Here is a 17,965-nt window from a genome sequence, read left to right on the forward strand (position 1 = left end):
TTTTTTCCTTTTTCATTCCTAAGTATAATGAATAAACAAATAATTAACGTGACCTTGAACTATGTAAATGAAAAATAATTAAAACAAAAAAACTTCAACTTCAAAATTTTGATACTTAATTAGAAATGGAGAAAGTACTTATCTTCAAATATATATAAGAATAAGTTTAAAGGAATACAAAATTATAATAAATATGTTAATTTCTTAAAATAAATTTAATAAAATAGTCTCACTCTTTCCATAGATAAATTATGTAAGTAAAAATGAAAAATTAATTAGCTTGAGGACATATTAAAAAGAACTAAATGCTTCATTAAAGATAAGACATAACTGAATTTGGAACTTTCTACATGGCAAGAATTTCAGTTATTTTAGAATAAAATAGAATAATATTTATGATGCATCTCTCATAAAACATTTTCTAATCACTCTTACATTATTATCATATATTTTATACCATTTTTTTTTCATTTGTTTTCTTATATAAATAATTATATAAAAAATTATATATATGTAAAACCATAAAAACAAGGTGCAGCGACGCATTAACAAAGCGCGTGATCATAATGCGCGTGATCATAATTCCATCATTGTTCACCTATTAATACTGAGTGGTCGATCCTTCTGCGTCTGCGTGCATGCAAGATCCTCACACTCACTGGTCACACAGTCGCACCACCTCCTTTCTCTCTCTGCGTGCACTCTCAGTCTCTCATCAAGATTCTCATAGAAAACGCCGTCGTTCGAGGAAGGGTTTTAGTCACCACCTTTTCAGTCTTCCATTCTTTACCGCTCTCTATTCTCCGATCCAACAATGGCCGTTCCAGCTACGGTTGCCGCTGCTCAGTCTTCGCTTTACGTTGGAGATCTTCATCCTGACATCACCGACACCCAACTATTCCAGGCCTTCCGTGAATTCGAAAGCCTCTCTTCCGTCCGCGTCTGCAGGGATTCCATGACGAGGGCGTCGCTCCGTTACGGTTACGTCAACTTTATGTCTCAGCAAGACGGTATCACTCGCTCTCTCTATATGAGATATTCATATACAGTAACATTCACGATTAACAATTGCTTTGATGCATTGCATGGCTGCGTTTTCTTTATCTTTATCGTTTCTTTGATTGTTCTTGTTCGTCTTTGTGTATTGAGAGAGTTTTTTTTTTTTTTTTTTCTTTTTTAAATTTATCTTTACACTAACCTGTCTTTGGTAGTGTGAATTGGTGTTTTGTTTTAGGTCTTCAAGAGAGATCTTGGAAATTGCTAGTTACATGGATTTTTATTTATCGATGCCGATAAGTGGTAAAGGAATGATGTGCAAATATTGCTAGTTCGAATTAATGTTTTGTTGGCTAGGGTATTTAATTTCTTGGCACGTATTTTGATGTTTGAGATTTGGCCTTCAGAGGGTATGTTGATACTATTGTTGTTTTTGTAAAGAAACGCTAATCTTCGAAGAGTCTTGCATGTTTATCGTGTGGGAATGAAGGTAAAAACTATTTTTTTCATAAAATGGTCTGCAATGCAATTTTAGTCGTAGCGTCTAGGTTCTTGGGCTATCAGTGGCTGCATAGCAACTACAATTGAGGTTATTTGTCCGCAATTTCTTGCAATGTCGATGATTGAAGTGAAACTAGCTTTTTGCGGTTTTATTTTTATATATGTCGGGAAAATTTGCCTAGAATCCGGACAATACACACTAGACTAAGATTTGATAAAGTGCTTTTGCTTAAACTTTTCTGACCGAATTGTGTTAGTGTGTGGCTTGAAATTTGTAGTTGTAATTTTTTCATTAACTGCAAGATTTTCTCTTTGAAAAAAGATGGAGACTATTAATTGCTATCTTAGACTATCTTTAAGACAAGGTGCTTACTAACTCAATTTCCTAAATTAGATTGTTCACGAAGAAGCAAGAGCTTACTTCAATTTCATTTTTTTTAGTTCTACTTGTACTTTCTGAAGAGAGTAAAGAATATGCTTTCTTGGATTATTGTTGCTCTTAGAATGTTTACACCTGTTGATGTAGTCTGATTCGATTAACCTTGGTATGCTTATTGTGTAGCAAACCGAGCTATTAAAGTGAAAAATAATTCTTATCTCTTTGGAAAAGTGATAAGGGTCATGTGGTCACATCGCGATCCTAATGGAAGGAAAAGTGGCAGAGGGAATGTGTTTGTTAAGGTATATCTACAGCTTTGTATGAATAGTTAAATCATTTCTGGTTCGTTATTGCTTAAAGTGAATTCTAATGGAAAATTTCTGGTGTTCAATACCATGGCAGAACTTGGCAGAATCAATAGATAATGCGGTGCTACATGATTTATTTCAAAAATATGGAAATGTTTTGTCCAGCAAAGTAGTCGTGTATGACGATGGGAAGAGCAAAGGGTATGGCTTTGTTCAATTTGAATCGGAGGAATCTGCAAATAGTGCCATTGAGAAGTTGAATGGCTCTACCGTGAGAGACAAACAGATGTATGTAAAGCTCTTCATTATTTCAGGACAAACGCTAGTTAAGGAATCAAAAGTGGAAGTTTTACTAAAACTTGTTATTGATGCACCACGCTGTGATTTCCAACTTATTTGTCGATAACTTTTTTCTGATCGATTCCTTAACTAGTGTCAAGACCGTAAAGTTTTGAGCCTTTATTTAATTACTTTATCCACTTTCTATACACATATTTGTCTAAGGTAAATATTAATCTGACTCTAATTTTCTAATAGATATGTTGGGAAGTTTGTCAGAAAAGGTGACCGCATTTTGCCCGGTTATGATTCCAAGTATACAAATTTGTACATTAAAAACTTGGATTCGGATATTACGGAAGCACTTCTTCGGGAAAAGTTCTCCACTTTTGGAAAAATTATTAGTTTGGCTATCGCAAAGGACGACAATGGGCTATCCAAGGGTTTTGCATTTGTTAACTATGATAGTCCAGATGATGCTAGAAAGGCGATGGAAACAATGAATGGATCGCAATTTGGTAGTGTATTTATCTTTTAATGTACAGGTGGTGTTTATTCACAAAATTACCTTTTTTGATATTGATTCATATCTGCCTTTTGATTTGTCATATGTAGGTTCAAAGAATCTTTATGTGTCTAGGGCGCAGAAGAAGGCTGAACGTGAGCAACTCTTGCATAATCAATTTGAGGAAAAACGCAAGGAGCAAATACAGAAATCAAAGGTAATTCCATGCCCTTTCTCTTACGTTTAACTTGTGAATTCCTTTTTCTTCTGACAATGTCTTCATTTAACTTCCAGGGCTCCAACCTTTATGTGAAGAACATTGATGACGCTGTTGGTGAAAAAGAACTACGAGATCTGTTTAGTTCATGTGGCACAATCACTTCTGTAAAAGTTATGCGAAATGAAAAAGGGATAAGCAAGGGGTTTGGTTTTGTCTGCTTCTCCAACCCTGAGGAGGCTATTAAAGCTATGAGCACTTTTTATGGTGAGTTTTGCCGATGTAATATTGTAGTGTCATGGGATTGAATGCGACCATGTTCTGTTTTTAGCTAGATTTGTATTAATACTATGAAACAGGGGACAAGTGCTTGCTATAACATTTCAATAATAGAACACAAAACTTATATGTTACATTTATAGGATTACAAACTTTTTTTCTTAGTCTTGGGGATTGAAAGATCAGATATAATTTATATGTCGTTTTTAATTTTTAATACCAAATTCTAATTAAAGTTATGATCTTGAGAATTTACATCCATGTTACTTCAATGAATTTGAACACTTATTCCATCCAGGACCACTATGTTGTTTATGGTGTAAACACTGATTTTATCTCGTTGTTTATGCTCTTATTTACAATGCTGCTACATGCCGCAGGATGCATGTTCTATGGTAAGCCACTGTATATTGCTTTCGCGCAGAGGAAGGAGGATAGGAAAACACAGCTGAAGCTCCACTATGCACCCCAACAAGCACGATTGAATGGATCTCCTGCTACAGTTATCCCTCCTGGCTTTACACCTTACTTTTATCCAAATGTTACTTCACATGTGTTTCAATCTGGGCTTTTGTATCAACCTCTGGGATTGGGATCAGGATGGAGGGCTAATGACTTTACGCCTCCTACTAGACCATTTCAACCATCACAGGTTCCTATTGTGAGTATCGAATTTACAGAACAACTTTAAAATAATTAATGTTTTTTGACCATTTAATATTATTTTGGGAATAATATTTACTAGGAAAAAAATAAGTAGCTATATCATTACAGCGTATCTCTAACTTTTATTCCTTTATGCAAATCATTTGTCAAACTAATATTTAATTGTACTAAATCCTCCCCGGGGAAATGTAAATACGTCATTAGGACAAGCAAATCTGATTTGATGAAAGCTTGAATGAGTCTTAGACATGAAATTTATATTTCATTTCTCTTATTTTCAGGTTCCTAGCACTAATAGGAATCGTAGGCTAAATAGGGGCATGATGAATGGGCATATGAATTCAATGGGAAAAGCTCAAACTGGTGTATATATCCCGCAACTGCAGCACTATTATCAGCCATTGGACTCAAGAGAGTACATGGCAGGTTTGCTTCTTTTTCTTCACCCATTTCTTCAGAAACTTTATTTTTAGCATTTGTAGTTACGTTTTTGAATTTTTAACTGCAATGATTTATGTTATCTTGCACAGCTTAGCTGCGAAGATTCCAGGAATGCTTATGGAGAGACACTTCCTCCAAAAGTGACGTGTTGTTGTGCTCTGTTGACGATTTCAACCTTGAGATGATACCAGTTTTGGAGCTTAGATCATGACATGGTAGAAGCTTCCAATAACTGAGATATCTGATAAATGAGAATAAACGGAATGGGAACAACTCTTCTTTCTTTGTCATAGTATTGATACTGAATAATTGATGGTATCTTTCGGGGTAAACTTTGTTTGAATTTTGATTACATGGATAATCTTGGATTCTTGTATGAATTTTCATCTTTTTCGTTAAGAAATGTCTTTCACCCCATACGCCAATTCTTTTAGCAATGCGTCTAATAAAAATCTGATTTCTACTAAATAAAAGAGAGAATTTGCTTTGATTGGATGATTTAGTTACCAAAATTGTAAGTTTGTTCTTACATCTTTACAGAGTAGAGGGATTTCTGCTTTCCATATTGGTATGTTTTAATTTTTTCATAAACATTTGTAACGAAATTACAAAAATAAAATAGTTTTTATAAATTAAGATTAGTTTATACATAAATTGTCTCTCTAGTTTACCACTTAAATAATCCTTATATTGTTTAAAAACTACTCTTTTAGATTTGGTGATGAAATCCATTAGGTCTAGATGGGTCAAAAGTCAAAATTAGTTTCAATTTACTTGAATTCAACTCTCTCACCTAAAAATATGAAAAAGATATTTATTTAATTGTAAAAATAATATTAAAATTTTCATCTTTTAATTTATTATCTACTTTGAAAAAGAAAATAAAACTCAAAATTAAAATATACAACTAAAAATGTAAATGTTCAATTATATATATATATATATATATATATATATATTCTCAACTATATAATATATATAATACTAAATTGAGATTTGTTAGTAGTTGTATTTAATTGGCTAATATTTTCACCAAATCTCTTACTAAAAATAAGTTTTTAATTGAATATTAATTATTGTATGGGTTATCTTTTAATGTTATAATCCTGGATTAGTTGTGTAGTATTGTTTTAATTCTATATTCGAGGTGCAAAGATTTTTCTAATGTTTTAATTCGTTAAGAAACATTTTAATTTGTCAAAATATCTCAAGAAATTTTAGTTATTTTAATCAAATTAAATTGTACTAGACTAAAGTTTATTTTAATCAATTAAAATTGATTAAAACTATTAGAGCTTGTGTTCGTGGTGATTTTACTTAGGCTTTCAAATGATCAAAGTCCAATTCTAATGCATTGAAATTCACTATATTGATTCATATGACGATACTGTTATGTACTTTCATCTTTTAATGGACTAAAAGCAAAATAATTTTCTAATAAAAAATAGATTTGTGAACTTCTCTTCTTAATCCTAAAACAAATAATCAAATAACTGTATATAAATCATTTCATCTATTTTTCTTCTAATAATATCAATTCTTCTAATAAAATCAATTGTATGAATTCTATATCAATCTTTGTTTGTATATATGTATAACGTTGAAGATGGGAGATCATCAATTATGCATATTCTTGTTTTTCTCGTGATTATGTATGTTTACATTGTGTTTGAGTGAGTTTCCTTGATTTTGTGTATACATTTCTCTACTTTTATTTTATCTCACCAACAAATTCTTCTTTCAATAAACCAGAAAAAAAATGTAAAAACAATATGTATTTAAATTTTATGAAAATAATTCAGAGTTTCATCTAATATACAGACAAAGTTTAAATTTTGTTTCTCTTAATTGACAAGCTTGTCAAACACACCTTCAACAAGATAGGCACGTTCATATATATACATCTTGAGCATAAGACTATACATTAACGGGTGATCCAATAGCGGTACAATAGCGAGTGGAACAATACGTCCAACAAATAATAAAGTTTGTTAGGATAGGCTCTAACTCATGACTCTGATACCATGTTAAGAAGTGAACTTTAAGTCTAACTCAATCTCTCAAAATTGACTTATAAGATGAGGTTTGCACCCACTTATATATTCTAAACTGACCTTAACACTAGTCAATATAGGACTTCCAAGAGATTCAAAACAGTTTTTTAAAAATAAATCTAGAGTTGAAGGATCAATTTATGCATCCTACTTGCACCGTGATACCACATATAAGTTCTCACTATTTGAAAAATCTTATGATGTTGCCATAGATTTCTAGAAACGAATGAACCCTTAAAGATGAAAGGATTCCATCAATGTTATCAGCTTTTAATCAGCTTGGTTGTCATTATGGGAAAGTGAAAGTGTATTGGTTAACAAAGGAAGAATTAAATTGTGCATGTTTATGTGTTGATCAACTAAGTTGAAGTTAAACCCTACATAGAATAAGTATTTTAGAGAAAACTAACATTATTTTTTCGATGACTGAATAAGTAATTTGAATTTTATATTATGGTCTATGATTTACTTTTATTCCTACATTTTTTTACTCAATTGAGTCTTTATATGTTTTAAATACAATTAACTTGGTTCCTTCTGTTAAAAGATGATGATGTGTCAAATTAAACCTCTTCTTCCTTTCAAACTCCTTTTTTCTTTTGCGACACAATCCTACCACCCACCCTCTTCCTCCTTTCCCACCGCCGGCATCGTTCCGAGAGAAATGATCTTTATCATTTGAGGTTATTGGCAATGAGTTCATAAATAGCCCAAGCCACCACTTCTTAAACCTTCACATGACCATCTTTTAGGAGTTTGGTAGTGGCAAAGAAGACTATCCTTACAAAATGCACAAACCTCTTCACCCCCTCTCCACCCACTTATCTTCTCTTTAAGAGTCTCTCATTGATAAATCTCAATTCCTTAATTCAAAGCTCTAATTCCTTTATTCAAAGTTCCAATCCCTCGATTGTAGGTGGCTCCATGATAGGGCCTTGGAATCGTAGTGCATTATAGGGAGAACTGAAGGGGAGTTAGAAATCGTAACCCTAGTGGGATTTTGAATTTGATTTTTAATTTGAGAGTGTGTTTGAGTGTGCATATGTGTGCGTCTGTTTGTGTTAAGGAATGGAAAAGTGGAAAGAGTGAAGGTAGAAGAGAAGGAGGAGGAGAATAAGTGGTCATGGGTGTCGCCAAGGTGGTGGTAATGGTCATCGGCGGAACTATTAAATGACAGGGGTGTCCCCCAAAATTTTTGAAATTTATTTTATATATATATATATATATATATATTTATTTTTTAAAATTATATTTATGTATTATTTATATTAAATTTATATTATGAAAAATTATAATAAAAAATAAAATAAAAAGTTCAATGGAGACATTGATTTATAAAAGAGATTAGAGTTTTTTTTTTCTAACTATAAGAACTTTCCATAGTGTAAATTATCATGAAAATGTGTGAGAAGAAATAAATATAAAGAGATAAATTAGAAAATAGAGATTGGGGAACACATAAATTGAAATTGAAGTATACATTCTCGGATGATCTCTTACCTATCAAGGTTAGTATTTTATTATAATTTATATAGGTTAAATTTATAATTCTTTTTAAGATGTTTCTCCTAAATTAAGTTTATTCCAAATGAGTATAAACCCTAATTTTGATTTTAGGGATTGTTTTATGAAATTTGTATGAACCTTAATTATAATTTTTCCCAAATTATTATAACTCTTAATTATGAAATTTAGGGATTTCATATTTTCTGCTGCCTATGGTAAATTTTTTTTAAAGTTTTGAATTTATATAGTGTTGCTTATTTAATTAAAGTTGTATGAATTTTGTTATGTTTTGCATTGTGATAATTATGATTTGTGAAATACAATTTTTCTTTTTCTAAATAGGTGAGAGATGATAAATTTATATTAGAAAGATTATGATAAAGATTAAAAGAATTGATTCTTTTTTGGAAAGAGGAAGGTTTGTGATAAAGATGAAAAAAAAAAGCATCTACATTAACTAAACTTAAGAAATTTCATGAGAACCAAGAATTCAAGACAATGAAAAACAAATCTCTAAATTTCCTAGGGTTATATATAATGAATTTAAGAATTCATTAGAACACGATCCGGGAAAAATGTCCTCAAATTTGATAATACCCACCAAATCAAATTGATGAGGTACGAAAGACTTATAAAAATGGTATTCATGGTTTATATCATGATATAATAGCATGATATAATATCGAATGATAATCATATTTTTTTGAATTATACTATTATTTGTGCTTGTTTTAAGCCGAAGAAATGAAGAGAAAAAATGAAAAAAAAATTATATATAACAAATTTAATTTGGCGCCCCTAAATTTTTTGTCTAAGTTTCGCCACTGGTAATGGTTGTGAGTGTTGTCGGAGTTGGTGGTGGTGGGGTTATGTCACTAGAGAAGAAAAAAGAGTTTAAGAGGGGAAATATGGTTTAGACTGATACGTGGTCACCTTCTAACATCATTAATGTTGATTTAATGAAAATGGACTATATTTAAAAAAAAATATAGGGACACTACAACAAAAATCATTTTAGGCAACATCGTAAAATTGTAGTCTAAACCATAAAAACCGTGGGCTAAAGTTTAGACAACAGTTTTTTAAGTGTGGACTCGTGAGCGTAGCCGTAGGTGATAGACCATGATTTTTAGTATGACAACATTGTTAAAATCGTGGCTTAATATCTTCACAATAGGCAACAAGTTTTGAGATTGAGTTTAGACCACACATGTATAAATGTTGTCTTTGAGTTTAAGCCACATTTATTAAAATGTGGTTTTATATGATTTTTTATATGTATAAAATTGTAGTTGTGAGTAGCTTGCATAAAAGCTCAAAATCACACTTCAAACCAATGAACAAAAATTCTATCTGTATCCAAAATGATAAGGACAAGTATAATATTTCTAATATATCCATATCCCATAAATTATTTCAAAACATAAAGTCCTAATATTTCTAATTAATCCACACTCTCCTCGCAAAGAAAAAAGAAATAGTGAATGTTCAGTATCAGACCAGGATCATATACATATTACAGGATAAAATACTTTGAAATACAAACAAAAAGGTAGAAAATATTGCTTAAAAAAGGAGAACCCAGACAATCCTAGTATGCAAATGGAACTCTTGAAAGTTTCCATTCTTCTAAAATATTGCTTTAAAAACATATCATTGTACATTATTGTCAATAGTGCAAAATCACAAAAAAAGTTGAAATTCCGCTATATCATAGAGTGTTACGAGTAAACATTGAAGCCACATGCAACTGAAATATAACATTTATATATTTTATATAAAAAAAAGGTAGACAACAATATAAGTAAGTTGTATAAGCATTAACATGATATTAGCTCGAAGTCAGAATGGTGAAAAACCGAAAACTAGATTGTCGAGGTGTTGCCACTTACGCTTAACCATATCAATTAAAAACATATCAACAATTAGAAAAGCAAGTTAGAGAAATACCTAATAACGAGGCGATCCTTCTCTTGTAATGAACCTGTCACCAACAATGTCCCACATATTTGTTGAAAAATCTATAGCATAAGATACAAAAAGTTACAAAATCAAACAAATTAACCAAACCAAAGGCAAAACCCTAAGTTACATACTAACCTTTCTTCACCATACAACATCCACACAACAACACGTACCAAAGTTAAGTCCAAAGATTGAACTTTCAAGGTGATGTACAACAATTGAAGTTGTAGAGCGACGATCGAACATGCACGGTGGTGTGTGACAATCGAACTTGCAAGGTGGCAAACGACATTTGAAGTTGTCGGTTGGCGAACAACGGTCGAAGTTGTAAGGCGATAATGATGAAAATGTTGCAAGACGACGATGGTGACAAAGTTACACAATGCACGATATGTTATGGCATGAGAGATTTTTCAGTTCATAAATTGAAATGGTGTGAGGTTGAGGTAAGCAAAGGGATATTGTGAGGGAGGAAAGAGATTTTTTCAATCTGCAAAGGACAGAAGAAGGGTGGGAGATAACATTTTTTGGGGTGTATGAGCGTGAGGGAAGAATGAAATGTTTTTCAAAAATCTATTAGATTTACCCAAGGGACGAGGGAGGGAAGACGAAAATTTTGGAGGGAAATTTGTAATCTACTTTAGACCACATTTTCAATTTTTAACCTACATGTTTTAAATACTTCACTTATATAAATGTGGCATAAAACATTCTTTGGTAGTCTTTAAGCCACGACTGTAAAACTATTGTTTATAATATGTTTAGGCAGCAATTTTATATTCGTGGTCAAGTTTGGTGTTGCCTAAATTAAAATTTGTTGTAGTGGGACTCAATTGTGTCAAAATAAATTTAGGAACAAAAATTATTTATAAGCCTAAATATAATGAACAACTTACTAATCAAGCCTTTCTTAATTAATTACACTATCCTCATAATTTTCCTTCTCAATTATATATTTTGAACAGTTCATTCTTAGAGAATGTGCAAAATGGTTTTACACGTATGCATACAAAGTTTCTTTCATGGTTCAAGAAACAAGTATGTAACAATAAAAGTTTCTTATTTTTCCGCATTTCATTATAGGATATTGCCTTATACATTCATAGGTTGACAATGAGCCATTAAATGTAAGGAGCCAACACTTAAGGAATTTATCACAACGTCCTTTGATATGCGTTAAAGAATGACACACATACTTTGTTAATGGATACAAATTCCATACTCATTTATGGAGGTAACACAAAAAAGAAAATAATAGTGAGATCAATGTTAAGGGTCTAACAAAAGGAGGTAAGAATGATTTTTATGGGATCATTCAACACATATATGAATTAGAGTACAATACTTCAAGTTATCCTAAGAAATTAATTGATTTAATCCATCTACTAGAGGTACTAAATGTCGATCCTAAATATGGGGTTATAGATATTCAAATGGATAAAATATATGAACATTTTGATAAGTTTATTATTGCACACAGTGTTAGGCAATTCTATTATTTAACATAACAACCATTGTGGAAGGATAAATGTGGGTGGTTGGTGTGTTGCCATTAAAATGAAATCAAGGGGTCGTATAAAATCTATTGATGCGAAAGATGAATCAACCTATCAGGTAGATAAAATGTTAGATGTGGATGAAATTATTAAAGTTAAAGGTATATCTGGATTGCAAGATTTACAAGCTGAATTGGAAGAAGTACACATCCTAATTACGGAGTCATTTTAAACCAAGATTAAGTGGATGCAAAATAAAAAGAAAAAGATGATGAAGATGTTTTTTATGTTTACAACTGTAATGAGGATTAATAGATCAAATGCAATAATTCCTACTTTGTCATTTACTACATGTAATTTGTATCTAATAGCTACTTATTATAATCGTTCAAATTGAAATTAATTATATTCTCTAAATCAAAAACCAATTTTAATTAAATATTGTTTATTATCAAATCATGGTATAGAATTACTATTTTCAGCTTTTGAAAAAGTAACAATGAAGAAGGGAGAAGACACTATGGGAATAAAAATCCTAAATATATAACTGCACCATCAACTACACCAATTGCAGATTAATTACATAAATGAGTCAATCTACTTTTCAATTTACGTAAAGGGGTATGTTTTTAAAATATTACGAGATTGGGTTAAGTCGTTTTAACATACTGTCAGAGATGAAGTCGTATGACGTGCTACGACTTTCACTTATTCTCTTTTTTTAATGAAGTCTTCATAGTAATGACAACTTCAGTTAATTTCCTTTATTTTTCCTATTTCAACTAAAGTCGTATTAGGAGCAATGACTTTAGATTTTTTTTTTGTAAAGTATAAAGTCATCATATGTTCGTTTGAACTATTTTTATTCGGAATTTCTTTTTATTATTTATTTAAATGTATTTTTAATTTATTTAAAGTAAAGTGATTTTATAATTTTTAATATGTTATATTTTAATGATTTTATTTTTATTTTTTATTTAACTAATTTAAAATTTAATTAATTGAATATATGATAATCGAGATGACCTCAATCAACTCAGGATAAGCCAAGAAAATGTTCTTAGTGTTGTAACTAAGGTCAAAATGGTAGAAATTGTCCCTATATAACCAATGATGTATCATTTTATATTATTTATTTGTCTAATCTATTAAATTTTTTGTATTAGGTAATCTCAATTTTTTTACCATAATAATCTTTATCATGTATTCAATTAATTAAATTAATTTTAAACATAAAATTAGTTAAATAAAAAAACAAAAAACAAATAATTAAAATATAGCAAAATAAAAATTATAAAATCACTTTATTTAAAAAGAAAATTAAAAATACATTTATACAAATAATGAAAATAACTTTAAAAAGTTCACAATAAAAAAAAAATTCTAAAGTGTCATTCCTAATACAATTTTAGTTAAAAAAAAGAAATAACTGAAATTATGATCGATACGAATATACTAAAAAGAAACTAGTCACATGTGTTAGTGTTCCATCTTTGACATGTATGTTAAACTAGTTTTTTGACTCGTGCAATACATGAGATCATTTTTAATATTGATTATAAATTATAAATTTATAAGAAAAAGTGTACATTAATATTTTATTATTAATCTAATCACAACAACCATATTGTCATATAACCAAGTTCAATAACCATAATTGATGAAGTACACCATCTTGAACAACAATATTACAAAATTATGCTTAATCTAATCACAACAACAACCATTAACAAACACTTCAATATTTGGTTCGATGAAATCATTGTATGCTTGAAAGACAACAATATCTCATTCTTTTAATTCATTTTCATAACAAAATAGCCTTCAACCTTGACCTATCTTTGTTGAACTTCTATGTTTGTTTGATATTAGTATTTTGCAATTCACTATAGTTTTGGGCCCTATAAGAAACATATCTTCTACATTCTCCTCCCGAATGAAGTTGACAAACTTTGATGGCAAGTCCTACATGATTCATAAGGTTATTGTTAGTACATTCAGTATTTCCATTTAATTATACTTCTAAGGATAAGAAGAAACCAGAAGGCATATACCAAGTAACTTGCTTTGCTTTGATACTTTGTCAATTTTACTGAAAATATAGATCTTATATCTTGATGACTGATACGGTGCATAAATGTTGTCAAACTCCTTGGTGTACAACCACCTTTAAATACGGTGAGGTGAAATAAAGAATTTCCCAAATACTGAAACTGGATGTGAGAGTCACTTTGAATGTGATACAAATTTCTCATATTACTCCAACCTTCAGTGATTCTTGGGTTATCTGAATCCATGTTATAGGTAACTGTCGTGCTCTTACCATTTACATCTACCAAGTGCCACTGTGGACCTAATTCGTGTGCATAACCAACAACAAAGTGTCGATCGACAAATCCAAATGGCTACAAATTAATGAGGATACTAAATTATTTTCTAACAATAAATAAAGACATTAACACTTTTTTCTCTGCAAGAATAAAAGAAGAAAGCAAAAGCACTTTTTTGACATGCCTAAAGATTCATTTAAACTAAAACCATACGCATACTCTGGTTTTGGTTAACCAAATCGAGTAAAAATTGGGAAAAGTGACTGTCAAACATATGAAGACCATAGAAGAAACCAAAAGTTCTTTTTCACATGGCTCAATGTTGTGCAAGAAAAGAAAAAATGGCAGAGAGAAGAAGAAAAAAGAAAACCTACACCACCTTTAAATGTTGCAAAAGGTTGAAAAATAATATGAAAAAGGAAATAAAGATCTGATTTCAAATAAAGATGTCATTTGAACATTGGAAGAAAAGGAAATTATGAAAAGAACAAAAAAAATAAAAAGGAAGAATTGACCTAATGGAGTCATGTAGCTTTTTTATATCAAATAAGAAATAAATTGAAAAAAGTTACGAAACAGTAACATAAATGTTGTAACGTAAGATGAAAAATGAAATAAATATCTGGTTTCAAATAAATATCTGGTTTGAACTTTTGAAGAAAAGGAAAGTGTGAAGAGAATAGAAAGAAGAGAAAGGAAAGAACTGACCTGATGTTGTCATGTACATCTTCTACCATTTTAGTTAACTGAGGAGTCCAACTGTCTGCATATCAAAAGAGAAAAATCAGATATAGGAAAACCTACATAAAATAAAATAAACATAAGGTTAGAAATCGTGGAAAGGTACGTTAATTTAAAATTTTAAAAAAATATAAATAAGAAAATCGTTTCGAAATAAATCACGTCAAGAAACAATTAATTACAAAATAATTATTTAAATTTAATAAACATATTATATTTCTAACATAAATGATAGAGATTGTACAAAAATAATACCTATTAAGATTGTATTTAGTAAACGTATGTTGATTTTTATTATTGTAGAAAAATTTATACAAAAAGATATAATATATATGAAGAAGTGATATTTACTATTATTGACATATGATATTTACTATTATTTCACAATGTAAGTGCAGTCTGAAAGCAAGTGATAGCATGAACATATTTTGTCTAATTCAATCTAAAGCAAATACATACTAATTTCATATATATTTTCATAATCTTTTACATTATTAGTTCTCATATCCAATCCCATCGAGAACAACTTTAGTTCTTGCTTTGAGCTTCTAAAGCATGAGAATGAGCATAGCAGCGGGCCATCTTTTTTGAATAAAATTGCTTCCTTTTTTCTGGAATTCCAACACTGGCTAAGACAGCAGTGCCACCTTGTGTTGAAAAAAAAATCAGAATTGAGTAAACCACCAAACTAACATATATAAAAAAATTATCTAGATTGAAGTGTAGTAGCTTTGAACAAATATCAAGACAGTTTGGATCCAATCCCGAAAGATGTTTATTTTTATGTTTCTTACCAATCGAGTTCCTAAATGTTTCCTCTCTTCATCAGAAGTCAACTTTGTAATGTAGGGAAAGAAATAGCAACTATATAAACTCCATAACAATGTAATTAGTGTTTAATGTATTACAACAATCGAGCATAGCATTAAAAAATTAATCTGTTATCAAAGGATCAAGTTGTTCTTTCATCTAAAATACTTTAAATGAATAAAAAAATATGATTGTGATTTTAGACACAATCATGCATAAAAAACAAAGAACATCAAATGAAAATGTCATCACAAAATTTGTTTCGTCTCTTCATCAGAAGTCAACTTTGGAATCAAGGGAAAGTAATAATGCAACAATCTAAACTCCATAACAATGCAAGTATTGTTTAATCCAACATGTGAATAATTAAGACAATTAAAATTTGAATGTAAATAACAGAACGTTGTACTACAATCTGCTTTACAATAAAACATAACCTTGATACTCTAAAAAGAAACAACAGAGAGTAAATGTAAGATTTATATGCTAAACAACCAATCCCATTTCATGTTTGTTAGTTTTAATTTATTGTCTTGAGTGCATATACAAATGAAGATAAATCCATTAACAATGAAGCATTTCCTTCTACAATTACTAAAACTCTTTCTCAGTTAACACAAATCAATAAAAGATTACACAGGCCACAAAACAATAATTTTCAAACAGTCTTATGGTGCCAAGAAATAAACAAACACCACCCATGCATGTGAAAACCAACTTATAATTATATCTTTGAATCAACAATACAACAATTAAAAAAATCAATACAATATATTGAAGGTATTCCATTATCAATTTATTCAACTGTGGACTCTGCTTTTGAGTTTTCTAACATTTAAAATTTGGTTAGAATTATCAACTACTCCTTGGACTCTGCTTATCTCAATGCCATATTCAGAACTAATTGACATCATTTGCTTATCAGTTAAGTTGGCCACAGTTTTTGCTACAAATTCTGAAAATGCAACTCTGTCACATAATTTAAACATATCAGTTTCATCCACCCAAAAAAGATAATGAAAATTATGAATATGAATGCCTTTAAACATAACTCAACCTGAAATGTTGGCGTTTCTTGAAAGTTGAGGTCCAATCAGATCCAACTTGAGCACACCTTAAGAATAAAAGCTCAAATAACATCCTAGATGGAGAATAGTGATTTTATCAGAGATCATAAGAATTTTTTGCATATTTTTGTGATGTGTTTTACACAGAAAAAGAAAGATGTGGTCGCTTACTTGTCATCATAAACTGGAATCTGCTCCTCGTCATGATAAAGGTATCTTCTTATAGTATCTATTTCGGCCTTGCCTCCTGTGAAGACTTCTTCTATCTTCTTCTTTGTTAGTGAAGGCATAACAAAAAAAAAATGTACAAAAAAAAATGCATAAACAAAAAAAACCAAGACCTGACCAAGTAGTGTTAGAATAACCAAAAACGAAGTTGGAAATTACATAAAAAGAATCATCTATCCAAAAAAAACAATAACCTTACCAAGTAGTGGTCGAAAAACTCAAAAATAAACAAAAACAAAGTTGGAAATTAAATAAAAATAATCATCTACACAAAAGAAAAACCATAACCTTACCAAGTAGTGGTCGAATAACCCAATGGTGAAAAGAAATTGTGAGAACAATCACTAAAATGATAGAAAAAAACATTTAGGGTTTAAAATTGAAAAAGGTTTAAGTTGGGTATTTGAGATATTAAAAGTGAAGAGATGAAAATAGAGAGTAGGATTCAAAGAAGAAATGAGAAACAAATGGTAGGGTTTATGGAGAGTAGGATTCGAAGAAGAAATGAGAAAGAAATGGTAGGGTTTGAGGCGACAAAGAGGTGGAGAATGAGAAAGAGATGGTAGGGTTCGAGAAATGGAAAGTGAAGAGACTTTTTGAAAAAAGTGAGAGGGGTGGAAAGTGAGAAAGAGATGGAAGGGTTTGATACGACAGAGAGATGGAAAGTGAAGTTGCATACGTGACAAGCTGAGAAAAAGACACGTATAAGAAATAGTTAAAGAGGTAAAAATTATTTGAATTTTGAAATGGAAGATTGGTTGAGAAGATGACATGTGTATAAACTTACTTTTTGTGATCCTTTAATTTGTATTGTATATTATAGATAGATTGTGTATTCTCTTATCACTTTATCCAATCTCATAATATTTTAAAATATAATGTAAATTATAAAGTAAATGGACTCATAACCCAAGTTGCAACAATGGCACCCGTACCCTGCTATCTTTTTCAAAATATATAAGATGTGTTTTGAAAAAGAATTTCCTAAAGAAAATTTACAAAATAAACTTTATGAAATACATGACATACTTTTCAAAACAGTTTTCCTAAACAAATAGCCCAACGTTTTAGAGTTGGAGAAGAGGAAGACATAGCAGTATGGACATGGTGCAGCCAGTGAGAATATTTTAATCTTTTTGTGGTTAGTACAGGGGTGCAGATAGTACTAATAGAGGTGCAGGAAGAACAAGTTTAGAG

At 30.3% G+C, this 17,965-nt stretch overlaps 1 protein-coding gene across 1 annotated transcript; it reads left to right on the forward strand.

Moving 5' to 3' along the window:
• Window positions 1-645: 645 nt before the first annotated feature.
• Window positions 646-4,988, forward strand: LOC114190903 (polyadenylate-binding protein 7). The gene is made up of 9 exons (XM_028079971.1): window positions 646-1,010; window positions 2,060-2,178; window positions 2,279-2,472; window positions 2,722-2,981; window positions 3,079-3,185; window positions 3,263-3,452; window positions 3,845-4,125; window positions 4,412-4,556; window positions 4,661-4,988. Exons 1-9 carry the CDS (start codon window positions 815-817, stop codon window positions 4,663-4,665), a joined length of 1,497 nt encoding a protein of 498 aa, XP_027935772.1. The 5' UTR covers window positions 646-814; the 3' UTR covers window positions 4,666-4,988.
• The last annotated feature ends 12,977 nt before the right edge of the window (window positions 4,989-17,965 follow it).

The sequence above is a fragment of the Vigna unguiculata genome, chromosome 7, assembly GCF_004118075.2.
Source record: "Vigna unguiculata cultivar IT97K-499-35 chromosome 7, ASM411807v1, whole genome shotgun sequence".
Taxonomy (NCBI): domain Eukaryota; kingdom Viridiplantae; phylum Streptophyta; class Magnoliopsida; order Fabales; family Fabaceae; genus Vigna; species Vigna unguiculata.